Source organism: Macadamia integrifolia, chromosome 7 (assembly GCF_013358625.1).
Source record: "Macadamia integrifolia cultivar HAES 741 chromosome 7, SCU_Mint_v3, whole genome shotgun sequence".
NCBI classification, from domain to species: domain Eukaryota; kingdom Viridiplantae; phylum Streptophyta; class Magnoliopsida; order Proteales; family Proteaceae; genus Macadamia; species Macadamia integrifolia.
This window is the reverse complement of record NC_056563.1, coordinates 3,612,495-3,635,319: the sequence shown is the minus strand read 5'-3', so window position 1 is coordinate 3,635,319 and position 22,825 is coordinate 3,612,495. Positions and strand designations below refer to the sequence as shown.

The following is a 22,825-nucleotide window of genomic DNA, read 5'->3' as shown; positions in this document are numbered from 1 at the left end:
ATCGATTCAATGAATTACTTTTACGTCCAGGTGCCTATAATGAAGATGACGAACTACTAATATCACTTTTCAATATAGGATTAAGGCATAACATTCGCGAGAAGCTTGGCATAATCGAAATATCCTCCTTAAATACTTGTATTTAAAAAGCACTAGAGGCAGAGGATCTGATCAAATCATCCTCCAGGAGGTATAACCAGCCAACTGACAGCAAAAGGCAATTCGCACCAACCAAACCCTGTATATTCCCTACCCGAGCTCGACAAATTTCATAGGATAATAGTAAGGCTCCGATGGGGGGAAGGGGGAACGTGTTAGAATATGTGTTTTAGGGATATATTAGGAATGTTTTATGTTAAGTTTTCCTTATCTGTAATTTTCCTTATTTTCCTTATTTCCCTATCACCTCCCTAAGGGAGGAATATGTAATTCCCTAAACTGATATTTGAATCTAATATGGGTGAGATGAGCTATTGCTCATTCACGATTTTGCTTCCACTATATCCTCTCTTTCTCTCATCTTCTCTCTTTCTTCTTCCTTCCTCTCTTCCATCTTTTTCCCTCATCTCTAACCTTAGTACTACTTATTTCTAACTTGGTATCAGAGGTGTACAGAGGTTTGAGAGTCGACTAATGTTTCCTTGTTTCATTCTTTAAGTCTCTCTTGGAACCCTAAAAGAAAGAGGGGTCCATTAGAGGCTATGCTATATAAAAAAGGTATACAAGAAAGCCTAATGGAGTTGTGAAAACAAGTTGAAGACACTTGGAGGGAGATTTGAAGGCTACAAACACAGATTGAAGCTCACAAAGAGAGAAAAAACTCACCACAACAGTACCGCCCCTGCTAGTTTCAATTTCTATTGTCTCTCTCATTCATGTTGGGTTGGGAGAGTGGGATAGCTCAAAGGAATCGCTCAGGGGTCTATATTTGACTCCCCAAGCCTCGCTCCCTGATTTTGTGTGCTATTAGAGTACTATTCCATTCTCCATTTGCTGCCAGGTATTGCCTGGTTCTGTTTTTTCAGGTTTTATGGTCTGAAATGGATGGTAGATTGTGTTTTGGTATTGTTTGCTAGATGTTCTCTCTCCTATGATGCTTGTATGTGGTTGTTGGATGAAGCTCCATAGTTGAAGTGGTTTTTTATTGGCTTTGCCTCAAGTCTCTATGGTTTACTAGCTTGCCTTTTTTTTTTTTTTGAGTTCCGAGAAGAAGTCCTTTTTGGGGCTGGTGTTCCCACTTGCTTTGGATTCCCCCTTAGAGTGTTGTTTAGGGGCATTCTTACATTATGTCTGATCTCACAGAACCTTTGAAAGCTACATCGAGTGAGTCAAGTAGTACCAACCCCAATTCAATTGTCATCGACAATTGTAACACCTAGATTTCTGTTATGAAGTTGGATAGTACCAACTACTTGGATTGGTCACATTTTGTGAAGCTATCCCTATGGAGTAGAGGGAAGCTAGGATATATTACTTGGGCTATCAAGGCCCCTACTGTCACAGACCCCGGGTACCAGAAATGGGAAACTGCAAACTCCATTGTCATGACTTGGCTACTTTTCTCCATGAAACCTGAGATAAGTAGAAGATTTATACGGAAGGAAACTGCGAAGGATATTTGGGATAGTGTCTCTAGAACCTATGACAGGGTTGGTGACTCTGTGAAGGTCTTCCACCTTCTTCAGCAAGCACTCTCCATAAAGTAGAGGACTAAGTCCATTTCTGACTATTATAACACTGTTATAGGACGTTGGGAGGAGTATGACCATTACCGAGATCTTCATTTGACCAATCGTGATGATGAAGCTAAGGTCTATAGATCTCTTGAAAAATAGCGTGTTTTGATACTTCTAGGTGGGATGAATTCAGAATATGAGCCAATCCAGATACAGATTTTGGGCCGGTCACCGCTACCTACACTTGATGAGGTGTGTTGCTACCTCCTAAGTGAGGAAACCAGTAGAGGTGCCATGGATTCTACACCTTCACTTGAGCACTCTGGTCTTTCCTCTTCTCACAGAGAATGGCGTGGTGGTGGCCGAGGTCAAGGGACTTCCTGTGGAGATGATAGGGATAGACGATAGTGTGATCATTATGGAAAACCTGGACATTCTCGAGATAGGTGCTGGGTTCTTCATAGCCATCCTAGTACACGTGGTGGATCTTTTGGCACTCGTGGTGGCCGTAGAGGGGCTACAACCCATGCTATTATGACAGAAACTGATACTAGAGACTCCTCACGGGTAGATACAAGCTCCTTCTCCAGGGATGGTTTTGCAATGCTTCGCCGGTTCATATCTCAGCTTGATAGCCCTTCTACCAAATAGGATGCCTCAGCTTCTGCTATGCATATCACCACCTCTGCACCTTTCACAGCTCTGTTGTGGGTCATCGACTCTGGTGCTACTGACCATATGACCGGTGCATCCCATACTATGACTCCTACTCCATTTGCTCTAGTAAGGATGAGGTTCGAGTAGCTGATGGTACTTTCTCCTCTATCTCTGGTATATGCAGTATTCCCATTGCCTCTTCCATTTCACTTGCTTTTGTTCGTCATGTACCCCTAATACACATATTCTAACAAGTTAGAAGTAAGTAATACCAAGGTTAGAGATGAGGGAAGAAGATTGAAGAGAGGAAGGAAGGAGAGAAGATGAGAGAAAGAGAGGATATAGTGGGAGCAAAATCGTGAATGAGCAATAGCTCATCTCACACGTATTAGATCCAAATATCAGTGTAGGGAATTGCATATTCCTCCCTTAGGGCGGTGAAAGAGAAATAAGGAAATTAAGGGAAATTACATATAAGGACAACTTAATATAAAACATTCCTAATGGACCCCTAATACAAATATTCTAACACTCCCCCTTAAGCTGGAGAATAAATATCATGCATTCCCAACTTGGATAAGAGGGTACTGAATTGGTGAGGAATGAGACCTTTGGTGAAGATATCCACCAATTGATCGTATGTCCTCACAAGGGGTGTGCAAATATTACCGGAATCAATCTTCTCCTTGATGAAATGCCACTCTACTTCAATATGCTTTGTTCTATCATGTTGCACTGGGTTGTGAGCAATGCTTATTGTTGCTTTGTTGTTAGAATAGAGTCTCATAAGTCCTTCAGTGTCATACCCCAACTTGAGAACCATCCGACGCAGCCAAGTGAGCTCACAAACAGCATGAGCCATTGCTCTGTACTCAACCTTTGCATTGGATCTACCTACAACCAGTTGTTTCTTACTTCTCCATGTAACCAAGTTGCTACCCACGAATGTGTAATAACGAGATGTAGATCTCCTATCAGAAATGGATCCAGCCCAATCAACATCAGAATAGCCTTCAATCCTTAAGTAATTGTTCCTGGCATACAGAAGTCTTTTTCCTGGAGAGGACTTCAAGTATCTGAGGATACGATACATAGCATCCAAGTGCCCACTCTTGGGTGCATGCATAAACTGGCTCATAACTCCCACTGCATAAGAAATGTCTGGGCAAGTCAGAGACAGATAAATTAGCATCCCCACTAACCTCTGGTATTTCCTTGCATTAACAAGGGAAGGGCCACAATCCCCTCCTAGCTTATGCTTTTGCTCAATAGGAGAACTTGCTGGTTTACATCCCAGCATTCCTGTTTCCTTCACATTTTTTACATCTCATTGTCTTTTTCAGGATTGGGGGACGAAGAGGATTATTGGCAGTGGTCGTGAGGAGGGCGGCCTATACCGTCTTGAGCCGCAGTTACCTTTTTTGCCTACACCACAGTCCTATACATGTGGCCGTAGTGATGCTAGCTCCATAGACTTTGTGATGTTTTGGCATCAGCTTTGGGACATCCATCTTTTGTTGTTATAAGGAAACAGTTACCTCATTTGTTTACATCTTTTTCTTCTACTCATGTATTTCATTGTGAACCGTGTACTTTTGCTAAACATTATTGTTCATCTTATCCCAATCATGGTAATAGATTTGTTGTTCCTTTTCATATTGTGCATACTGATGTTTGGGGACTTTGTCCCACTGTCTGCTTATTTGGCCACCGCTATTTTGCTTCTTTTGTGGATGATTTTTCTCGTTGTACATGGACCATTCTTATGAAGCCTAAGAGTGATGTTTATGATGTCTTCAAAAACTTCTATCAAATGGTCCATACCCAGTTTGAAACCAGGATCAAAATTGTCCGGTCTGATAAAGGAGGGGAGTACATGTATGATGGTTTACAAGACATTTTACTGACAATGGTATTATCCATCAACTTGCTTGTGTTGATACACCCCAACAGAAAGGCGTAGCTGAGAGGAAAAATCGTCATTTATTAGAAGTTGGTAGAAGTCTTTTATTTGGTATGCATGTTCTTAAAACTTTTTTGTCTGAAGTCGTTCTTGCTGCGGCTTTCCTCATTAATCGCATGCCTGCCAAAATTCTTGGGTCTCAAAACCCAATTGCAGTCTTATCTCCTTTGTATTTTGCTTTCCCTCTTCGTCCCAAGGTATTTGGTTGTGTTTGTTAGGTGCATATTAACAAATTCTCTTGCACCAAACTTGATCCCAAGGCTCTAAAATGCCTCTTCCTTGGGTATTCTTTCACAACCAAAGGCTACAAGTGTTATCACCCTTCTTCTCCCAGGCGATTTCTTTCCAAAGATGTCACCTTTCTTAAAGTTTGTTCCTTACTATGCACCTTATTTGCATCCTCTTCACGGGGAGAATAGAAATGAAGGTGAAAAGGCTGCTACTGATGCCATTCCATTTCTTACCCCATTGCCTCTTACTCATTTTTCTTTTGATATTGGTAAAGATAAAGAGGTGGATGATGTTGCTACTGTGGATGAATCTTGTACAGAGAAGGCACCTGTTATTATGTACACAAGAAGGACAAAGAAGACCTGCCAAGAGTCCTTTTTGAATCCACATCCTGGGCTTCCTCTTCCTCAGTTAGGTAACATCTCCTCTCCTCAATTAGAGGATCTTCCTGTTGTTGTTTGTAAGGGTAAGAGAGCTTGTGCTAATCCTATAGCCCAGTTTGTTTCCTATGATGCTCTCTCTCCTACAGATGTTGCTTTTACAGCTGCTCTTTCTTCTGGTTCCATTCCCAAAACTGTTACTGAGGCCATGTTAGATCCTAAAGTGGAAACAAACCATGTCAGAGGAAATGAGGGCTCTTAAGAAGAACTGTACCTGGAAACTAGTTGACTTTCCCATGGGGAGAATCCCAGTTGGATGTAGATGGGTCTATACGGTTAAGTACCAGTCAGATGGTGCTATTGAGAGGTACAAGGCTAGATTAGTGGCCAAAGGATACAATCAATTGTATGAAATTGATTATCAAGAGACCTTTGCTCTTGTGGCCAAACATAACTCTATAAGAGTTCTTTTATCTGTGGCAGCAAACAGAGATTGGCCTCTATATCAGTTAGATGTGAAGAATGCGTTCCTCCATGGAGATTTTGAGGAAGTGTATATGCAGCCCCCTTCTGGCTTTAAGTTTCTTTGATGGGAATGTGTCTCCTAAAGAAGGCACTTTATGGTCTGAAGTAGTCACCAAAGGCTTGGTTTGAGAGGTTCAGACCGGCCATTCTAAAAAATGGATACTCCCAGAGTCAAGCAGATCACACATTATTTACCCGGAGAGGTAATGGCACCATCACAGCACTGATTGCGTATGTTGATGATATTGTGGTGACTGAAGATGATGATGAGGAGATAACAAGGCTGAAAGCTTATTTGGCTAAACAGTTTGAGATTAAGAATCTAGGACACTTGAAATATTTCTTCGGTATTGAAGTGTCAAGATCTAAGAAGGGAATCAATGTATGCCAGAAGAAATTACATATAAAGACAACTTAACATAAAACATTCCTAATGTACCCCTAATACATATTCTAACAAAACGGAGATGTGACATGCTACCACTGTGGGGGAACTGGACATGTTGCAAAATTCTGCCCTAAGTGTGGACGATCCAACTGCATCATCAATGCCATTAAGTCCAACTCTGATTTGCAAATCCATGAACCTCAAGATGATGATTGGACTGTTAATGTTGTTGTTGAAGGAATGGAAGATGAACTTGAGGATGAGTATGCACCAGAGAATGATGATCCTTATGCCTATGTCAATGTGGCTGCATGAATCCTTGTGGCTGAATCTAAGGGGGAAGACTGGAGGAAGCACAATATCTTCTACACTTTGATGTCTTATGGACCTCATAAAGCTCATATGATTGTGGACAGCGGGAGTTGTGGGAATATAGTATCCCAAGCCTTCGTGGTAGAGGGAAAACTTTAGACCGAACCCCATCCACAACCATACAAAGTGTCAGTACTAGAAAACAACACCATGGCTGTAACTCAACGGTGTTACCTCTAAAGGTTTCAGATTATGAAGAAAGTGTATGGTGTGACATCATCCCATGGTCCTCACCGATGTGCTACTTGGGAAGCCTTGGCTCTATGACAACAATGTTCTAGCTGGAGGTACTAAGAACCAATACTTCTTCGATCACAAAGGCAAGCCATTCATTCTAAATCCACTCAGCGTGCCCCAAACAAAGGACAAGTTAAGGGCTGCCCAAGTAAGAAGATAGTATGTCTTAAAGAATGTTGCAACGACTTCTTCCAAAGGAACCACCGAACAAAAGAAGCAACTGTTCAAAGACAATTTCAGTAAGAAGCCCACGTTGGACAACAAGCTATGTGTGCTGCCTTATAGGGAGTCCTTGACGACTAGAGAAGAGACTGGACTTATCTTAGTCCTTGGCACTAAAGCAGCTGAACTGGTGAAAGAGGTAATCTTCCTTGGCTTTATTGTGTCCTCACAAGGTATAGAAGCTGATTCGGAGAAGGTGAAGAGTGTGGTAGATTGTTGGCCTATTCCAAAGACCTTGATAGAAGTTCGTAGTTTTCACGGTTTTGTCTCTTTCGATAGTTCATACGGAATTTCAGCGCTATTGTAGCCCCCATCACCGTGCACAAAAGAGAAAAAGTTTCCATTTCAATGGACTCCGGCAACCACTAAAGTATTAAACTTGATTAAACAAAAGAAGACAAAAGCACTATTGCTTAGACTACCCAAATTTGATCTCATGTTTGAAGTGGCTACTGATCATCCCATGTTGGGATTGGAGGCGTGATCATACAAGAAGGTCATCCACTTGCCTTCTACAGTGAAAAGTTGAATGATGCTAAAAGAAGGTACTCTACTTATGACCTAGAACTCTATGCCATTGTTCAAATTCCAAGCATTGGAGACACTATTTAATCGGTAAAGAGTTCGTCTCTTATTCGGACCATAAAGCTATCAAACACTTGCATTCACAAAAGACCATTAGCGATCGGCATGCTAAGTGGATCTCATACTTGCAAGGATTCGTATTTACTCTCAAGCACAAGGCGGGAAAAGAGAATCAAGTGGCTGATGCACTTAGCTGGAAGGAGCTAATGATGAATACCTTCACAGTGCAAAGTTCAGGAGTGGAACACATCATAGACGACTATGCTAATGATGCCAAATTTTCAGAAGTGTTCAAAAAGTTACAAGGAGGACGAGATGATAAATTTTCCATTTATGATGGATACCTCTTCAAGGGCACTCGTCTTTGTATTCCAAACACCTCTTGACGGCATCACTTGATTCAAGAGCTATACGGAGGAGGAATTGGTGGACACTTTGGCAAAGACAAGACATACTCGATGATGGCAGATTTATACTATTGGCCTCAACTACTAAAGGATGTTCAGCATATTATCCAAAGATGTTGTACTTGTGAACTTGCCAAAGGAAAAAAGAAGAATGCGGGATTGTACACACCGCTGCCATTCCACATGCACCTTGGCTAGATATATGCATGGATTATGTCCTAGGCTTACCACCTATATGGGAAATGCATGATTCCATATTTGTGGTAGTTGATCGATTCTCCAAGATGGCACACTTTATCTCGTGCAGGAAGACTCTTTATGCAAGTCACTTAGCCAAAATCTTTTTCAAGGAGATAGTGTGTATACATGGACTACCACAGTCAATTGTTTCAGATAAGGATGTTAAATTCATGAGCTACATTTGGAAGACCCTATAGCTGTAAACAAACACTAAACTCAAGTTCTCCACAGCATTCCATCCTCAAACGGACGGACAGACAGATGTGGTAAATAGAAGCCTTGGTAATTTACTTCGTTTCCTATTCTTTGATTATAAGAAGACATGGTCCTCTGTTCTGGACATTGTTGTGTTTGCCTACAATAACTCCGTCAATCGCACCACTGGTCGTCTATTTGAGATTGTTTTTGGACTACAGCCACAACGACCGGTTGACATGGTACCATTGCCACCTCATGCCCGTGTTAGTGTTGAAGTGGATGAGTTCCTTAGGCATATCACAGAGGTACATGCTGAAGTTCATCACCGCATAGCCATTAGCAATGACAGGTATCAAGCAGTTGCTAACCGTCATCGACGCTACATGGAATTTCAACCTGGTGATATGGCAATAGTTCGAATTCCACCTGAGAGGTTTCCTCCCGGTACAGTGCACAAGCTCCATCCTCGGAATATGGGTCGATACAAGGTCCTATAGCGTATTGGCCAAGATGCTTACATGCTGGAATTACCTCCTACGCTGAAGATCAACAATGTCTTCAATGTGGCTGACCCGACACTGTACGTGGGACACCATTCTGATGATAGTGACACGGAACATACCCTAAAGCTTCCCCAGCTTGTAACCCCAGCAGATGATGTTATTGAAGATGTCCTTGACAACAAGTTCACTACAGTTTGTGGGGGCAAGGGTTACTACTCATTCCTCGTCAAGTGGAAAGGACAACCGCGCCAAGAATGCACTTGGATCCATACCGATGACTTTCGGCGTTTTAACACGGATCTCTACGAGCACTACATGTCCTTCATCCATTCATCGGAGGCGAATGATTCTAAGAAGGGGGGAGCTGATGTAGATCCACACTATGGGAGGATCTATAAGAGGAAGAAAGGCCTAGGCAAGAAGGGCCTATCGATCCACACTTAAGTCCACCTGAGTGGCTAAGTTAGTAGTTAGGAATATGAGCCCATTGGGCCCATCGATTTGATACCTAATTATTTAATTATTTGTTTAGTTAATAAGGCCCATTAGGTCCATCGATTGTAAAGTCCTTTATGGACTATTAGTTAAGTAGTTCTACTCCATGATGGAATTATAGATCTAGTCCTAGTTGTAATAGGAGTGTCTTGTCCTATTTGGAATCTAGCTCCTCGTCTTGTTATGATTGTAATTCTGCCCTCTTTAAATAGTGGAGCCTATGTACGATTTGAATAAAGAAGAATTGCAATTAATTGCTTAGAGCTGCTGTGATAGCTGTGGGTGAGAAGCCCAGGTTGAGATTGCCACTTCCTCTCCCACTTTCCTTTGTTTCTTCTTTGTTTAAGCATTAAGTATCCTTTACTGTTTCTGTTTATTGTTATCAAGAAGTTTCAGTCCTTTTAAAGCCTTCAAAACCAGAATCGGCCAGCCAAGAGTTCATGTTCTTGAAGTCAATTGACCTCCATGGCTGTCACATTATGTAATCTAATTAGACAGACATTCAGCATGAGTGTTCCAGGCCATCTAAGGATCAATCGATCCTCATCTGAGCACGGTTATGGAATCAGTCCTATTCTTGAGAATTTTCCCTTATTTCTCTCCTAGGTCTGGGAGTCAAGAAAGTATCTCTATAACCCTTCGTAAAAGTTCAACTTTTTAGGTTTTTGTACCCTTCTTAGAGACTTATTGCGACCGAAATTGCATCTTATTCTGAGCGTCATAGCAGCAGCCTCCCTATCCCCTTTCTTACCCTGCGCAGGAGATTCTCTTTCCTACCGATTGTCTTTTCTCTAGGGTTATTACTTATGGGTTGCTTTATTCTTATAAGGGTTGTTTAAGGTAGTTATTTCCTTGTTCTGAGATCTCGTTTAATTGTTATTGTTTGGGTTTATACATTGTGGGGGTTAGTTCTTGTAATCTACTACTACATTAAGTTGTATTAGAGTTATGGTGGAAGAAAGCTGCAAACAAATCACTCGGAAGATGGATGGCAATCCCCACAAGCCTTGACTACAATGATGGAAGGATATGACCAACAACTAGCTAAACTAAGAGAGTCTACTGCTGCTCACTCAAATACTCTAGCTAATGCTGCCCAAACTAATGTTCAGCCTACTGTCAACAACACTTATCATGTACCTAGAAGGGTCACTATGTAGGCTCAGAGGAATATATTAGTTTGTGGTAAAGAATATGATGATTATGAAAACCACCAATTTCTCCAGGATGATACACATAAGGTGAAGTTGGAACTGAAAGAGTACAACGGGAGACATGATTCCTTCTACTTCCTTGACTGGGTAAGCTCCTTTGAAGACTTTTTTTGTTGGTACCGTATGCCTGAAGAAAGGAGAGTCCAATTAGCTGTCACTAAGTTAACAGGGGGAGCTAAGGTCTGGTGGAATGCTGAAGAAGATAAGCTCATACGCAGGCGTCAAATGCCTCACAACTAGGAAGACTTGAAGTTGATCCTCAATGATAGGTTCCTACCACCAACATACCGATGTCGACTCTTCGACATACTAAATACTCTTAGACAAGGTACAATGACTGGAGAAGAATATATTAATCGATTCAATGAATTGCTTTCACGAATAGGTGCCTATAATGAAGATGAAGAACTACTAATATCCTGTTTCAAATTTGGATTAAAGTATGACATTCGTGAGAAGCTTGGCATAATCGAAATACCCTCAATGAGTACCTGTATTGAAAAAGAACTAGAGGCAGAGGATCTGATCAAATCATCCTCCAGGACGTATAACCAGCCAACTAACAGCAAAAGGCAATTCGCACCAACCAAACTCAATGGATTCCCTATCCAAGCTCCACAAATTACATAGGATAAGGGTAAGGCTCCAATAGGGGGGGAGGGAGAATGGAGCTATGACATGCTACCACTGTGGGGGAACTGGTCATGTTGCAAAATTCTGCCCTAAGCGTGGACGATCCAACTCCATCATCAATTCCATTGAGTCCAATCCTTATTTGCAAATCCATGAACTTCAAAATGATGATTGGACTGTCAATGATGCTGTTGAAGGAATGGAAGATGAACTTGTGGATGAGTATTCACCAGAGGACGATGATCTTTATGCCTATGTCAATGTGGTTGCACGAATCCTTGTGGCTGAATCTAAGGGGGAAGACTGGAGGAGGCACAATATCTTACACTTTGATGTCTTGTGGACCTCATGAAGCTCAAGTGATTGTGGACAGCGGGAGTTGTGTGAATGTAGTATCCCAAGCCTTCGTGGTGGAGGGAAAACTTAATACTGAACCCATCCACAACCATACAAAGTGTCACTACTAGACAACACCACCATGGCTGTAACTCAATGGCGTTCTATACCTCTGAAGGTTTCAGATTATGAAGAAAGTGTATGGTGTGACATCATCCCCTTGGTTCTCACCGATGTGCTACTTGGGAGGCCTTGGCTCTACAATAACAATGTTCTAGTTGGAGGTACTAAGAACCAGTGCTTCTTTGATCACAAAGGTGAGCCATTCATTCTAAATCCACTCAACACCCCCAAGTGAAGGATAAGTAAAGGGCTACCCATGTAAGAAGACAACATATTTTAACGAATGTTGCAAAGACCTCTTCCAGAGGAACCGCTGAACAAATGAAGCAACAATTCAAGGACAATTTCCGCATGAAGCCCATGTTGAGCAAGCTATATGTGCTGCCTCATAAGGAGTTCTTGACGACTAGTGAAGAGATCGGACTGATCTTAGCCCCTGTGATTGGGACATCCACGTGTACCAGCGACGCCTTTGCAAGACCCAGCCACGTCTGCATTCCCTATGGCTGGATGATGATCTCATAGAAGGAAACTAGAGGGAAAGAAGAAGGAAGGAAGAAGGAAGGAATGAGGAATCGTCCAACCGTCCCAGCACTGATCGATTCTCTCTCTCCCTCTAATCGGCCAAGATTGTGTGGCCCCAACCAGATCTATTATTTTAGTAGTTTTAATTTTCCAGAATCTTATTTATTTAAGTCTTTAAGTTAAACAGGAAATTGTATAATTTCCCTATTGGTTTTTAGGAGACTTCTTTATTTATGAGATTATATTCCTAGATTTGCCCTTTTTTTTTGTAGTTATCTTATTATTTAGGTAAGGCCATTTGCTACAATTATTTTTTTTTAATGAAAAATATTGGAAGAACAGTCAAAGAGCAACGTCCCCTCTCCCTCACGATTCTCCCCCTCTATCTTGTTTCTCTCTCTTTCTCGTCTCCCTCCCTTCATGTCTCTCCTCTCTCTCTCTATTGTCTTCCTAGTATCTCACCTATCACTCCCTTGTCCAATCTACTGAAGATTGCCACGCCTCCCTCATGCAACGTCTAAGCAATTGAAGGCTGTCTTGCTTCGTACTTCTCCTTCAACAGCCGACGTGGAACTGCACTTCTTCATCTTGGAGGACCTGATTTTCTCCTCTTTAACTCATATCTGAGCAGCAGGTCTGCTTCCATCGTTTTCAAGCCTAACCTCTTTTTTTTTAATCATTATGGAATCCCTGGTGGTTTCTCTTCACTAGTTGATTTAAGGAGATGCATGTTGCTTACTCTTTTGTGTCTTAGATTGATTATGTGCTTGAACTATCATATTCTTTCATGTTCCCTACCCCATGTTCCCCACTTGAGATGTAAGTAGTTTATATGTTTTTATTCCTAGACTAGTATTGTTTATTGCTACTCTGTTTATCAGTCATTAAATTCTTGTATGCTGATTAATGTATTGTGCTGATTTCTATTAACCCCAATCCCAATCTAAGCCCTAGTGAGTCTACCCCTATCCACGTGGGTAACCCTTGTAGGAAACCTAGTTGTCTAGGGACCCTCCTACATCATCTTGGTATTAGAGCATGGTTGTTGATTGATTTTAACATGATTGGGTGCTTCTGTTTTCTGTCTATATGTCTTGTCTATTGAGTTCTAATCTCCGTCACAACCTTTCCGTAGTTGAGTTTGAACTAAGAGAGTGTTACCTTAGGTTAGTAGACACCCTCTTCCTCCTTAGCTTGGTGGGACCAAATAACATTGGACGCTATTCCCACCAAAAGCACATTCTTGAGAGGGACATCTCTAACCTCAAGATCAAGAGGACCAATTACTCATCTCAATTGGAGATTCTGAGTAGGCCTTGAGGCATAAGTGGCAACCACACCTTGACTGCCCCCTCCCTTTATGTCCACCCATAGTGGTAGAGCATACCAAAGCATGTTTGACCCTCCAGAGCAATGGCTGAGGGTTCTTCAACGGAACGAAGAATTCCTAAGAGACCTCCAAACTGAATTAGCTGCCAATAGGGGTGAACGAGAAGCACTGGTGGCTGATTGGGAAGCTCAGGCTTCTTATCTCCAGACCATTACCACTAGGCTTGCTGCCCTTGAGACAAATGCCCTAAATTCAGACGGACAGTAAGGCCGCAATACCTTAGGCATTGGGCCTAGAACAAGAGCCCCTAACCCTAAGATAGAGAACTATGACAACCACACTATTGGTTATAATCGGATAGGGGATAACTTTCTAGGCACAGGGCGTGGTAGAGGTCAGGGTAGAGGTCGATGACAACTTGGTCCAAAGCACTATACCCAATATGGAGATGATGAGGGTTTTGAGCATTATGACAGGGGCTATGATGTCAGGAGAATGATTAAAGTAGATGCCCCTACCTATGATGGTCAGATTGATGCTAGGATCCTTTTAGACTGGATTGAGCAAATGGATTGGAACTTTGAGTTCTATGATATGCTCGAGGAAGTCTGCTTCAGATTTGCTAAATTCAAGCTTATAGGAGCTGCCCAGGACTTCTGGACAGACCTAGAGTACCACGAGACCAACCTAGGACTTGAGTTAATCACAACATGGGTAGAAATGCAAGAGAGGCTCAAGAGGAAATTATTGCCCATCACCTATAGGCTACAACTATTGAATGACATGAATACCCTGAGGCAAGGAAAGTTGACTGTGACCGAATACATGAGCAAGTTCAATGGACTGAAAATTAGAAGCCGTATTGAGCAGACACTCTCTAGGTTCCTTACTGGGCTCAACTCCAAAATCCAGTCACGTATCGCACCCCACCGGTGCGAGATGTTCAACAGGCCTTCTAGGTAGCCCTTGAAGTGGAATCCTCCATGAGAACTTATTCTCAGAAGAATAGTTTTCAAGCTGGGGGAGCCCCACTTTAGGAAACCCCTCCAAGGTTTAATTGGATTCCCAAAACCCTTTGCTGCACGACAATGTCAATTTGATAATAAGGGAAAAGGAATTTTAGGAGAAGCACCCAAGGGAAATGGTCAGCAACAATGCTTCAAGTGCCAAGGGTATGGTCACTTCTTTAGGGAATGCCCCAACATAAATCTTTATGTGGGGGAGCAAACTTCTGAAGAAGATGACCAAGAGGGCTTTCAGAACAATGAGTATAAGGACCATAGGCTAGATGAGACCATATCTGATGAGGATGCTGAAGAGGCTGGCGACTTCAAGCTCGATATTGTGCAGTGCATGGTCCCATAACCTAAGAGTAATGATGATTGGTGGCAAACTAATATCTTTATCACTTACACGTCATTAGGGTAAGAACTGCCGCGTCGCCATAGACAGCGGGAGTTGCATGAATGTGGTTGCCAAGAATGCTGTTGTTGGAATGGGCCCCAACCCCGAGCCCCACCCGAAACCTTACATGGTTGCTTGGGTAGATCAGTCCACCATTCCCATTAATTTGAGGTGTCTAGTTCCCCTACACTTTGCAGGATATGAGGATCGAGTGTGGTGTGATGTCCTAGAGATGGATTTGCCCACATCATCCTAGGTAGACCCTGGTTATATGATCGGGATGTCACCAATTATTGGAAATCCAACACCTATGTCTTTGAATTCAAAGAGAAGAAGATTAGACTAACCCTCAATGCCCCTAGGGAAGTAAGGGTTCAAGAACACAAGGGAAGTACCTCCAAACATACCACCACCAAAACACTCAACATTTTAAACCAACAACAATTTGAGAGAGAGTGTCAAGAGTCAGGGTTTATTTATGCTCTAGTTTCCGTACAGAGTAATACCGTTATGTCAAGCAAATTCACTGAGGCTCCTAGAGAGGTACAAACCTTATTGAGGAAGTTTGAGAGATTATTCCCTGAGGAACTTCCTAATGAGCTACCACCTATGTGTGACATCTAGCACGCCATTGACCTAGTTCCAAGACCCTCTCTCCCGAACTTACCCCACTACCGAATGAAGGTCATCCAATAGCCTTCTACAGTGAAAAGTTGAATGATGCTAAAAGAAGGTACTCTACTTATGACCTAGAACTCTATGTCGTTCAAATTCTTAAGCGTTGGAGACAATATTTAATCAATAAAGAGTTCGTCCCTTATTCGGACCATGAAGCATTCAAACACTTGTATTCACAAAAGACCATTAGGGATCGGCATGCTAGGTGGATCTCATACTTTTAAGGCTTCGTATTTACTCTCAAGTACAAGGCGGGAAGAGAGAATCAAGTGGCTGATGCACTTAGCCGGAAGGTGCTAATGATGAATACCTTCACAGTGCAAAGTTCTAAAGTGGAACACATCAAAGACGAGTATGCTAATGACGCTGAATTTTCAGAAGTGTTCAAAAAGTTAAAAGGAGGACGAGAAGACTAATTTTCAATTCATGATCAATACCTCTTCAAGGGTAGACGTCTTTGTATTCCAAACACCTCTTTACGGCATCACTTGATTCAAGAGCAGGCGTCAAATGCCTCGCAACTAAGAAGACTTGAAGTTGATCCTCAATGATAGGTTCCTACCACCAACATTCCGACGTCGACTCTTCGACATGCTGAATACCCTCAAGCAAGGTACTATGACTGTAGAAGAATATATTGTTCGATTCAATGAATTGCTTTCACGAATTTGTGCCTATAATGAAGATGAAGAACTACTAATATCTTGTTTCAAATTGGGATTAAGGCATGACATTCGTGAGAAGCTTTGCATAATCGAATTACCCTCCATGAGTACTTGTATTGAAAAAGAGCTAGAGGCAGAGGATATGATCAAATCATCCTCCAGTAGGTATAACCAGCCAACTAAAAACAAAAGGCAATTTGCACCTGCCAAACCCAATGGATTCCCTACCCGAGGTCCTCAAATTACACAGGATAGGGGTAAGGCTCCAATGGGGGGGGGAGGGAGGACGGAGAAATGACATGCTACCACTGTGGGGGGATTGGTCATGTTGCAAAATTCTGCCCCAAGCGTGAACGATCCAACTCCATTATCAATGCATTGTGTCCAACCCTGATTTGCAAATCCATGAACCTCAAGATGATGATTGGACTGTTAATGTTGCTGTTGAAGGAATGGAAGATGAACTTGAGGATGTGTATGCACCAGAGGATGATGATCCTTATGCCTATGTCAATGTGGTTGCACGAATCCTTGTGGCTGAATCAAAGGGGGGAAGACTAGAGGGGGCACAATATCTTCTACACTTTGATGTCTTGTGGATCTCATAAAGCTCAGTAGATTATGGACAGCAGGAGTTGTGTGAATGTAGTATCCCAAACCTTCGTGGTGTAGGGAAAACTTAAGACTGAACCCCATCCACAACCATCCAAACTGTCACTACTAGACAACAACACCATGGCAGTAACTCAATGGTGTTCTATACCTCTGAAGGTTTCAGATTATGAAAGTGTATGGTGTGACATCATCCCCTTGGTCCTCACCGATGTGCTACTTGGGAGGCCTTGGCTCTATGACAACAATGTGCTAGTTGGAGGTATTAAGAACCAATGCTTCTTCGTTCACGAAGGCAAGCCATTCATTCTGAATCCATTCAACATACCCCAAGTGAAGGATAAGTTAAGGCCTGCCGATGTAAGAAGACAGCATATCTTAAAGAATGTTGCAAAGACCTCTTTCAAAGGAACCACCGAACAAAAGAAGCAACCATTCAGAGACCATTTCAGCAAGAAGCCCAAGTTGGACAATAGGCTATGTGTGCTGCCTTATAGGGAGTTCTTGACTACTGGTGAAGAGAACGGACTGATCTTAGCCCTTGTCACTAAAGCAGCTAAACCGGTGAAAGAGGTAACACATCCACCACAAATCAAAGAGTTACTTGCTGATTTTTCAGATTTGGCGCCTAATGAATTACTAGATGAACTACCACCCATGAGGGACATCCAACATGCCATTGACCTAGTGCCTGGGTCAGTACTTCTTAATCTGCCCACTTATCTTCTTAACCCCATAGAGCATGCCGAGCTCAAGAGACAAGTGGATGATCTGCAGATAAAAGATTTTCTAGTAGAAAGCTTGAGTCCATGTGCAGTACCTGCCTTATCGACACCAAAGAAACACAGATCTTGGCATATATGCATTGACAGTCGTGCTATCAATAAGATCGCGATAAAATACAAATTTCTTATTCCTCGTTTGGATGATATGCTCGACATGTTGACAGGAGCCTCTATATTTTCAAAGATTGATCTACGTAGTGGCTACCATCAAATTCGAATCCGTTCAGGGGTTGAATAGAAAACAGCCTTCAAAACCAAAAAAGGGCTATATGAATGGAAGGTTATGCCCTTTGGCCTCACCAATGCACCTAACACTTTCATGAGAGTGGTGACACATGTACTGTGCCCCTTCATTGGCAAGTTTCTTGTAGGATACTTCGATGACATATTGATCTACCGTAGGGGACAAGATGAACACCTAGAGCTTCTGAGACATGTATAAGTGTACTACGAGAAGAGAAGCTCTGCATCAACTTAAAGAAGTGTTCCTTCACGTTGCCCAAGGTTATATTCCTTGGCTTTATTGTATCCTCACAATGTAGAGAAGCTGGTCCAGAGAAGGTGAAGAGCGTGGTAGATTTTCCTATTCCAAAGACCTTGACAGAAGTTCGTAGTTTTCACAGTCTTGCCTCATTCTATTGACGGTTCATACGGAATTTTAGCGCTATTGTAGCCCCCATCATAGAGTGCACAAAAGGGGGAAAAGTTCCATTTCAATGGACTCCTAAAGTATTAAACTTGATCAAACAAAAGATGATAGAAGCACCAATGCTTAGACTACCCAATTTTGATCTCATGTTTGAAGTGGCTACTGATGCACCCTATGTTGGGATAGGAGGTATGCTCATGCAAGAAGGTCATCCAATAGCCTTCTACAGTGAAAGGTTGAATGATGCTAAAAGAAGGTACTCTACTTATAACTTAGAACTCTATGTCGTTGTTCAAATTCTCAAGCATTGGAGACACTATTTAATCAGTAAAGAGTTCGTTTTTTATTTGGACCATAAAGCACTCAAACACTTGCATTCACAAAAGGCCATTAGCGGTCGGCACGCTAAGTGGATCTCATACTTGCCATTTCGTATTTACTCTCAAGTGCACGGTGGGAAAAGAGAATCAAGTGGCTGTTGCACTTAACCGGAAGGTGCTAATGGTGAATACCTTCACAGTGCAAAGTTTAGGAATGGAACACATTAAAGATGAGTATGCTAATGATGTTGATTCTTAAGAATTGTTCAAAAAGTTACAATAAGGAGGACGAGATGACAAATTTTCCATTCATGATGGATACCTCTTCAAGGGCACACGCCTTTGTATTATAAACACCTCTTTATGGCATCACTTAATTCAATAGCTACACAGAGGAGGAATGGGTGGACACTTTGGCAAAGACAAGACATACTCGATGATGGTAGATTTATACTATTGGCCTCAACTACTAAAGGATGTTCAGCATGTTATCCAATGATACCGTACTTGCCAACTTGCCAAAGGAGAAAAGAAGAATGCGGGATTGTACACACCGCTGCCCATTCCACATGCACCTGTTAGAGATATTAGTTATGTTCGCTAAGGGTAGTTTAGGAATTTGTCATATGATATTTTATTTTCCATTTCCCTCTTCTACTTCTCCATCTTCTTCCTCTTCCCTCATCTCATCCTCATATTCTTACTTGGTATCAGAGCACAAGATTTTGGTTTGAGAGTCGGATTACAAGCTTTCTACTTTTATTCTCTTTGGAACCCTAGGTTACAAAAGGTTCCAAAGAAGAAACCATTATGTGAAAAGACTTAAAGAATCTATGGGATGAGCTTGACGGAAGGTCAAAGCTAATCCAAGAGGAGGTTTTATGTGAAGAACTGGACGATTGATGTTGTTTGAAGCTCACTGCCACAAAAACTGGGTTGTTTATGACTACCGCCAGCCCTCCTTTTGTAGACCTTCTCTCTCATCCGGCAACCTTTAGAGGTGAGGTATGCACCCTTTGTATCGCCCAAGGCATCCCTACAAGCCCTCTAAGCCCTTGGTCTTAGGAGGACAGCTTGGTGAGCTCATAGCCCATTATTGTGCAAGTTGGACTGTACCGCCTCCTTTGTTTTTCCTTCTTATTTGCTCATTTTGTGATGGAATCTGGCCACACTGTTGTTTGAGATGTATTGGTTGTGACCCTTGAAGTATTATGTCCTAATTTATTTGCACTAAAGTTTGCCTTGATCTGGTTTGCTTTGGCATTGTGTGTTTGCCTCTTGTTGGGTTTATCTCTAAGTCCCTGTGAAGGCAAAGTTGGGTAGAGTGTGTACTCCCCATATTGTGTGTGCATTTCTTTTTACAATAAGTTTGAAGATGGTGGCCTTAGAGCCCTCTTTGGTGATGTTTCAGCCAGTGTATTGAGTGGTGCTCCTGCTCCTCCTATGGTTTTTGTGAACCCACATACCCAGATCTCTATTATGAAGTTGGACAACACCAACTATTTTGATTGGGCTCATTCTGTGAAGCTTTCCTTGCGGAGTAGAGGAAAGCTAGGGTATGTTACAGGTACCATTAAGGCTCCTAACCCAGAAGACCCGACATATCCAAACTGGGAGACTGAGAACTCCACTATTATGACATGGCTGATTTTTTCTATGAAACCTGAGATTGGGAGGAGGTTTATAAGGAAAGAAACTTTGCTTAGGATATTTGGGATAGTGTTACCAAGACTTTTGACCGTGTGGGTGTCTCGGCCAAGGTTTATCAACTTCTTTAGTAGGTTATTGGCATGAAGAAAGGAAATAGGACCATTTATGAGTATTACAACACTGTCATTAGACTCTGGGAGGAGTATGATCATTATAGGGACCTCCAATTGCCCAATCCTGAGGATGAAGTTAAGGTTTATCGGACACTTAAGAAGGAACGGGTTGTTGAATCACGAGTATGAGTCAATCCGGATACAAATTTTGGGTTGGTCTCCCCTTCCATCCCTTGATGAGGTGTGTAGTTATTTGCTGAGTGAGGAGACCAGGCAGGTGGCCATGGAGCTTAGCCCTTCTCTTAAGAGATCAACTCTTACTACTAGCTCTCAAAAGGATTGGTGTGGTGCTAGCCAAGGCCAAGGCCCACCTCGTGGAAATGACAGATTATGTGATCATTGTGGAACGTCTGGGCACACCAAAGAGAGATGCTGGGTTCTTCATGGTTGACCTCTTGGCATACGTGGTGGTTTTAGTGTGCTCGTGGTGGACGTAGTGGGGGAGCTAGAGTCCACAGTATTGAGGTCAAGCATACTACTATAGGGATGTGCTTCTAGCCCACAGCCAGAGCATAGTTCCCTTACTAGGGAGAATATTGCAGCATTCCGCAGGGTCATGTCTCATCTAGGAGGCTAATCATCTTCTTCCCTTACAGCGTTAGAGTCCTCAACTTCCGCCTTGCAGGTTTCCTCACTTGCCCCTTCCACAGCTCCATCTTGGGTTATTGATTTGGGTGCTACGGATCACATGACTAGTACGTCCCATTATTATGATATGTACTCTATTTTTTTCGGTAGAGATAAGGTCAAGGTTGTCGATGGCTCCCTTTCCTCCATTTCTGGGAAAGGTAGCATTCCTATTATTTCTTCCATTTCACTTGATTTTGTTCTTCACGTTCCTGACCTTACCCGCAACTCTTATCTGTGAGTCATTTGACAAAATCCTTAAATTGTTGGGTCACCTTTTTTCCTTCTTCTCATTTTCTCTTTCAGGATTTGGTGACGAAGAGGATTATTGGCAGTGGGCGTGAAGAGAAATTACTTTACCTACTTGAACCTTAATCACCTTTTTTGGCGAAAACTCAATCTTATGTGTGTGGACGTGCTGATAGCAATTCTATGGATTCTATGATGTTGTGGCACCAACGTTTAGGGCATCCATCTTTTGTTGTTATGAGGAATCAGTTATCTCATTTATTTACTTCTTTTCCTAGTTCCCATGTCTTTCATTGTGAACCATGTATTTTTACTAAACATTGTTGTTCTTCTTATCTTTATCATAGTAATAGATCGATTGTTCCTTTTCATATTGTACACTCTGATGTTTGGGGGCCTTCTACTACTACTTCTTTATTTGGTTTTCGTTACTTTTTTTCTTTTGTGGATGATTTTTCCTGTGCTACTTAGATGTTTTAATGAAGCACAAGAGTGATGTGTATGATGCCTTTAAATTTTTTATCACATGGTATGTACACAATTTGACACCAAAATTAAAATTGTTCGTTCTGACAAAGGGGGACAGTATATGTATGGTGGTCTTCAAAACTGTTTTACTAACTATAGCATTATCCATCAGCTAGCTTGTGTTGACACACATCAACAAAATAGGGTAGCTGAGAGGAAAAACCACTATTTGTTGGAGGTCAGTAGGAGCCTTCCTGTTTGGCATGCATGTTCCTAAAAATTTTGGGTCTGATGCTCTTCTTACTGCTGCTTGTTTGATCAACCGTATGCCAACACAACTCCTTGGATCCAAAACTCCTTTAGACATTTTGTCTCCTTAGGCTTCTTCTTTCTCTCTCTCCCCCCCCCCCCCCCAAAGTGTTTGGGTGAATCTGTTATGTCTATATTAATAAGTCTTCTCGGACTAAACTGGACCCCAAGGCACTTAAATGTATATTTCTTAGCTACTCCTCCACTACCAAGAAATACAAGTGCTACCATCCTTCTTCCAGATGAAGGTCCTCTCCAAAGATGTCACATTCCTTGAGTTTGCCCCCCTTTTTTTGCCTCTCCTCAGCATCATTTTCAGAGGGAGCATAATGGAGGTGAAAAGGTTACTGATGAGATTCCTTTTCTTTCTCCATTGCCTATCTCTCCTTTTATACTTGACATGGGGAAATACAAAGAGGTGGATATTGCTGATTTTGGTGATCATTCAAGAGGTGGTTCAGGTTCAGATAATGAAAAGGAGACTATTGTGTACACAAGGGGGAATAAGAAGACCCACCAAGAGTCCTCTTTGAATCCAACTCCTGAGATCTACCCTCCTTAGTCAGGTAATATCCTTCCTTCCCCATCAGAGATAAATCTTCTTATTGCTATTAGGAAGGGAAAGAGAACTTGTACTAATCCTATAGCGTAGTTTGTTTCCTATGACTCTCTCTCCTACAGGTGCTGCATTTACTATTGCTCTCTCAACTACTTTTATTCCCAAGAATGTTTCTGAAGCTATGTTTAACCCTAAGTGGAAGCAAGCTATAACTGAGGAAATGATGGCCCTGGAAAAAAATTGTACCTGGAAATTGATTGACCTCCTAAGGGGGAGAACTCCAACTGGATGCAAGTGGGTCTACACAATCAAGTAACGGTCAGATGGTACTATTGAAAGGTACAAGGTAATACTGGTGGCAAAAGGATATAGTCAAGTGTATGGGATTGACTATCAGTAGACATTTGCTCATTAGACTAAGCATAATACTATACGGG

The 22,825-nt window shown here is 42.0% G+C and overlaps 1 protein-coding gene across 2 annotated transcripts in view; it reads left to right on the top strand.

Moving 5' to 3' along the window:
* Nucleotides 1-21,430, top strand: part of LOC122084002 (ABC transporter C family member 13-like) — a 101,004-nt gene extending 79,574 nt beyond the window's left edge. Inside the window, exon 13 of one of the 2 annotated variants that reach the window (XM_042651975.1) lies at nt 21,110-21,430. In XM_042651975.1, the coding sequence (XP_042507909.1) occupies nt 21,110-21,119 (10 nt within the window). In that variant the 3' untranslated portion in view covers nt 21,120-21,430. Of the gene's footprint in view, nt 1-3,676; nt 3,970-21,109 lie in introns of those variants that run through there. The other variant, XM_042651974.1, reaches the window with a different exon arrangement.
* The last annotated feature ends 1,395 nt before the right edge of the window (nt 21,431-22,825 follow it).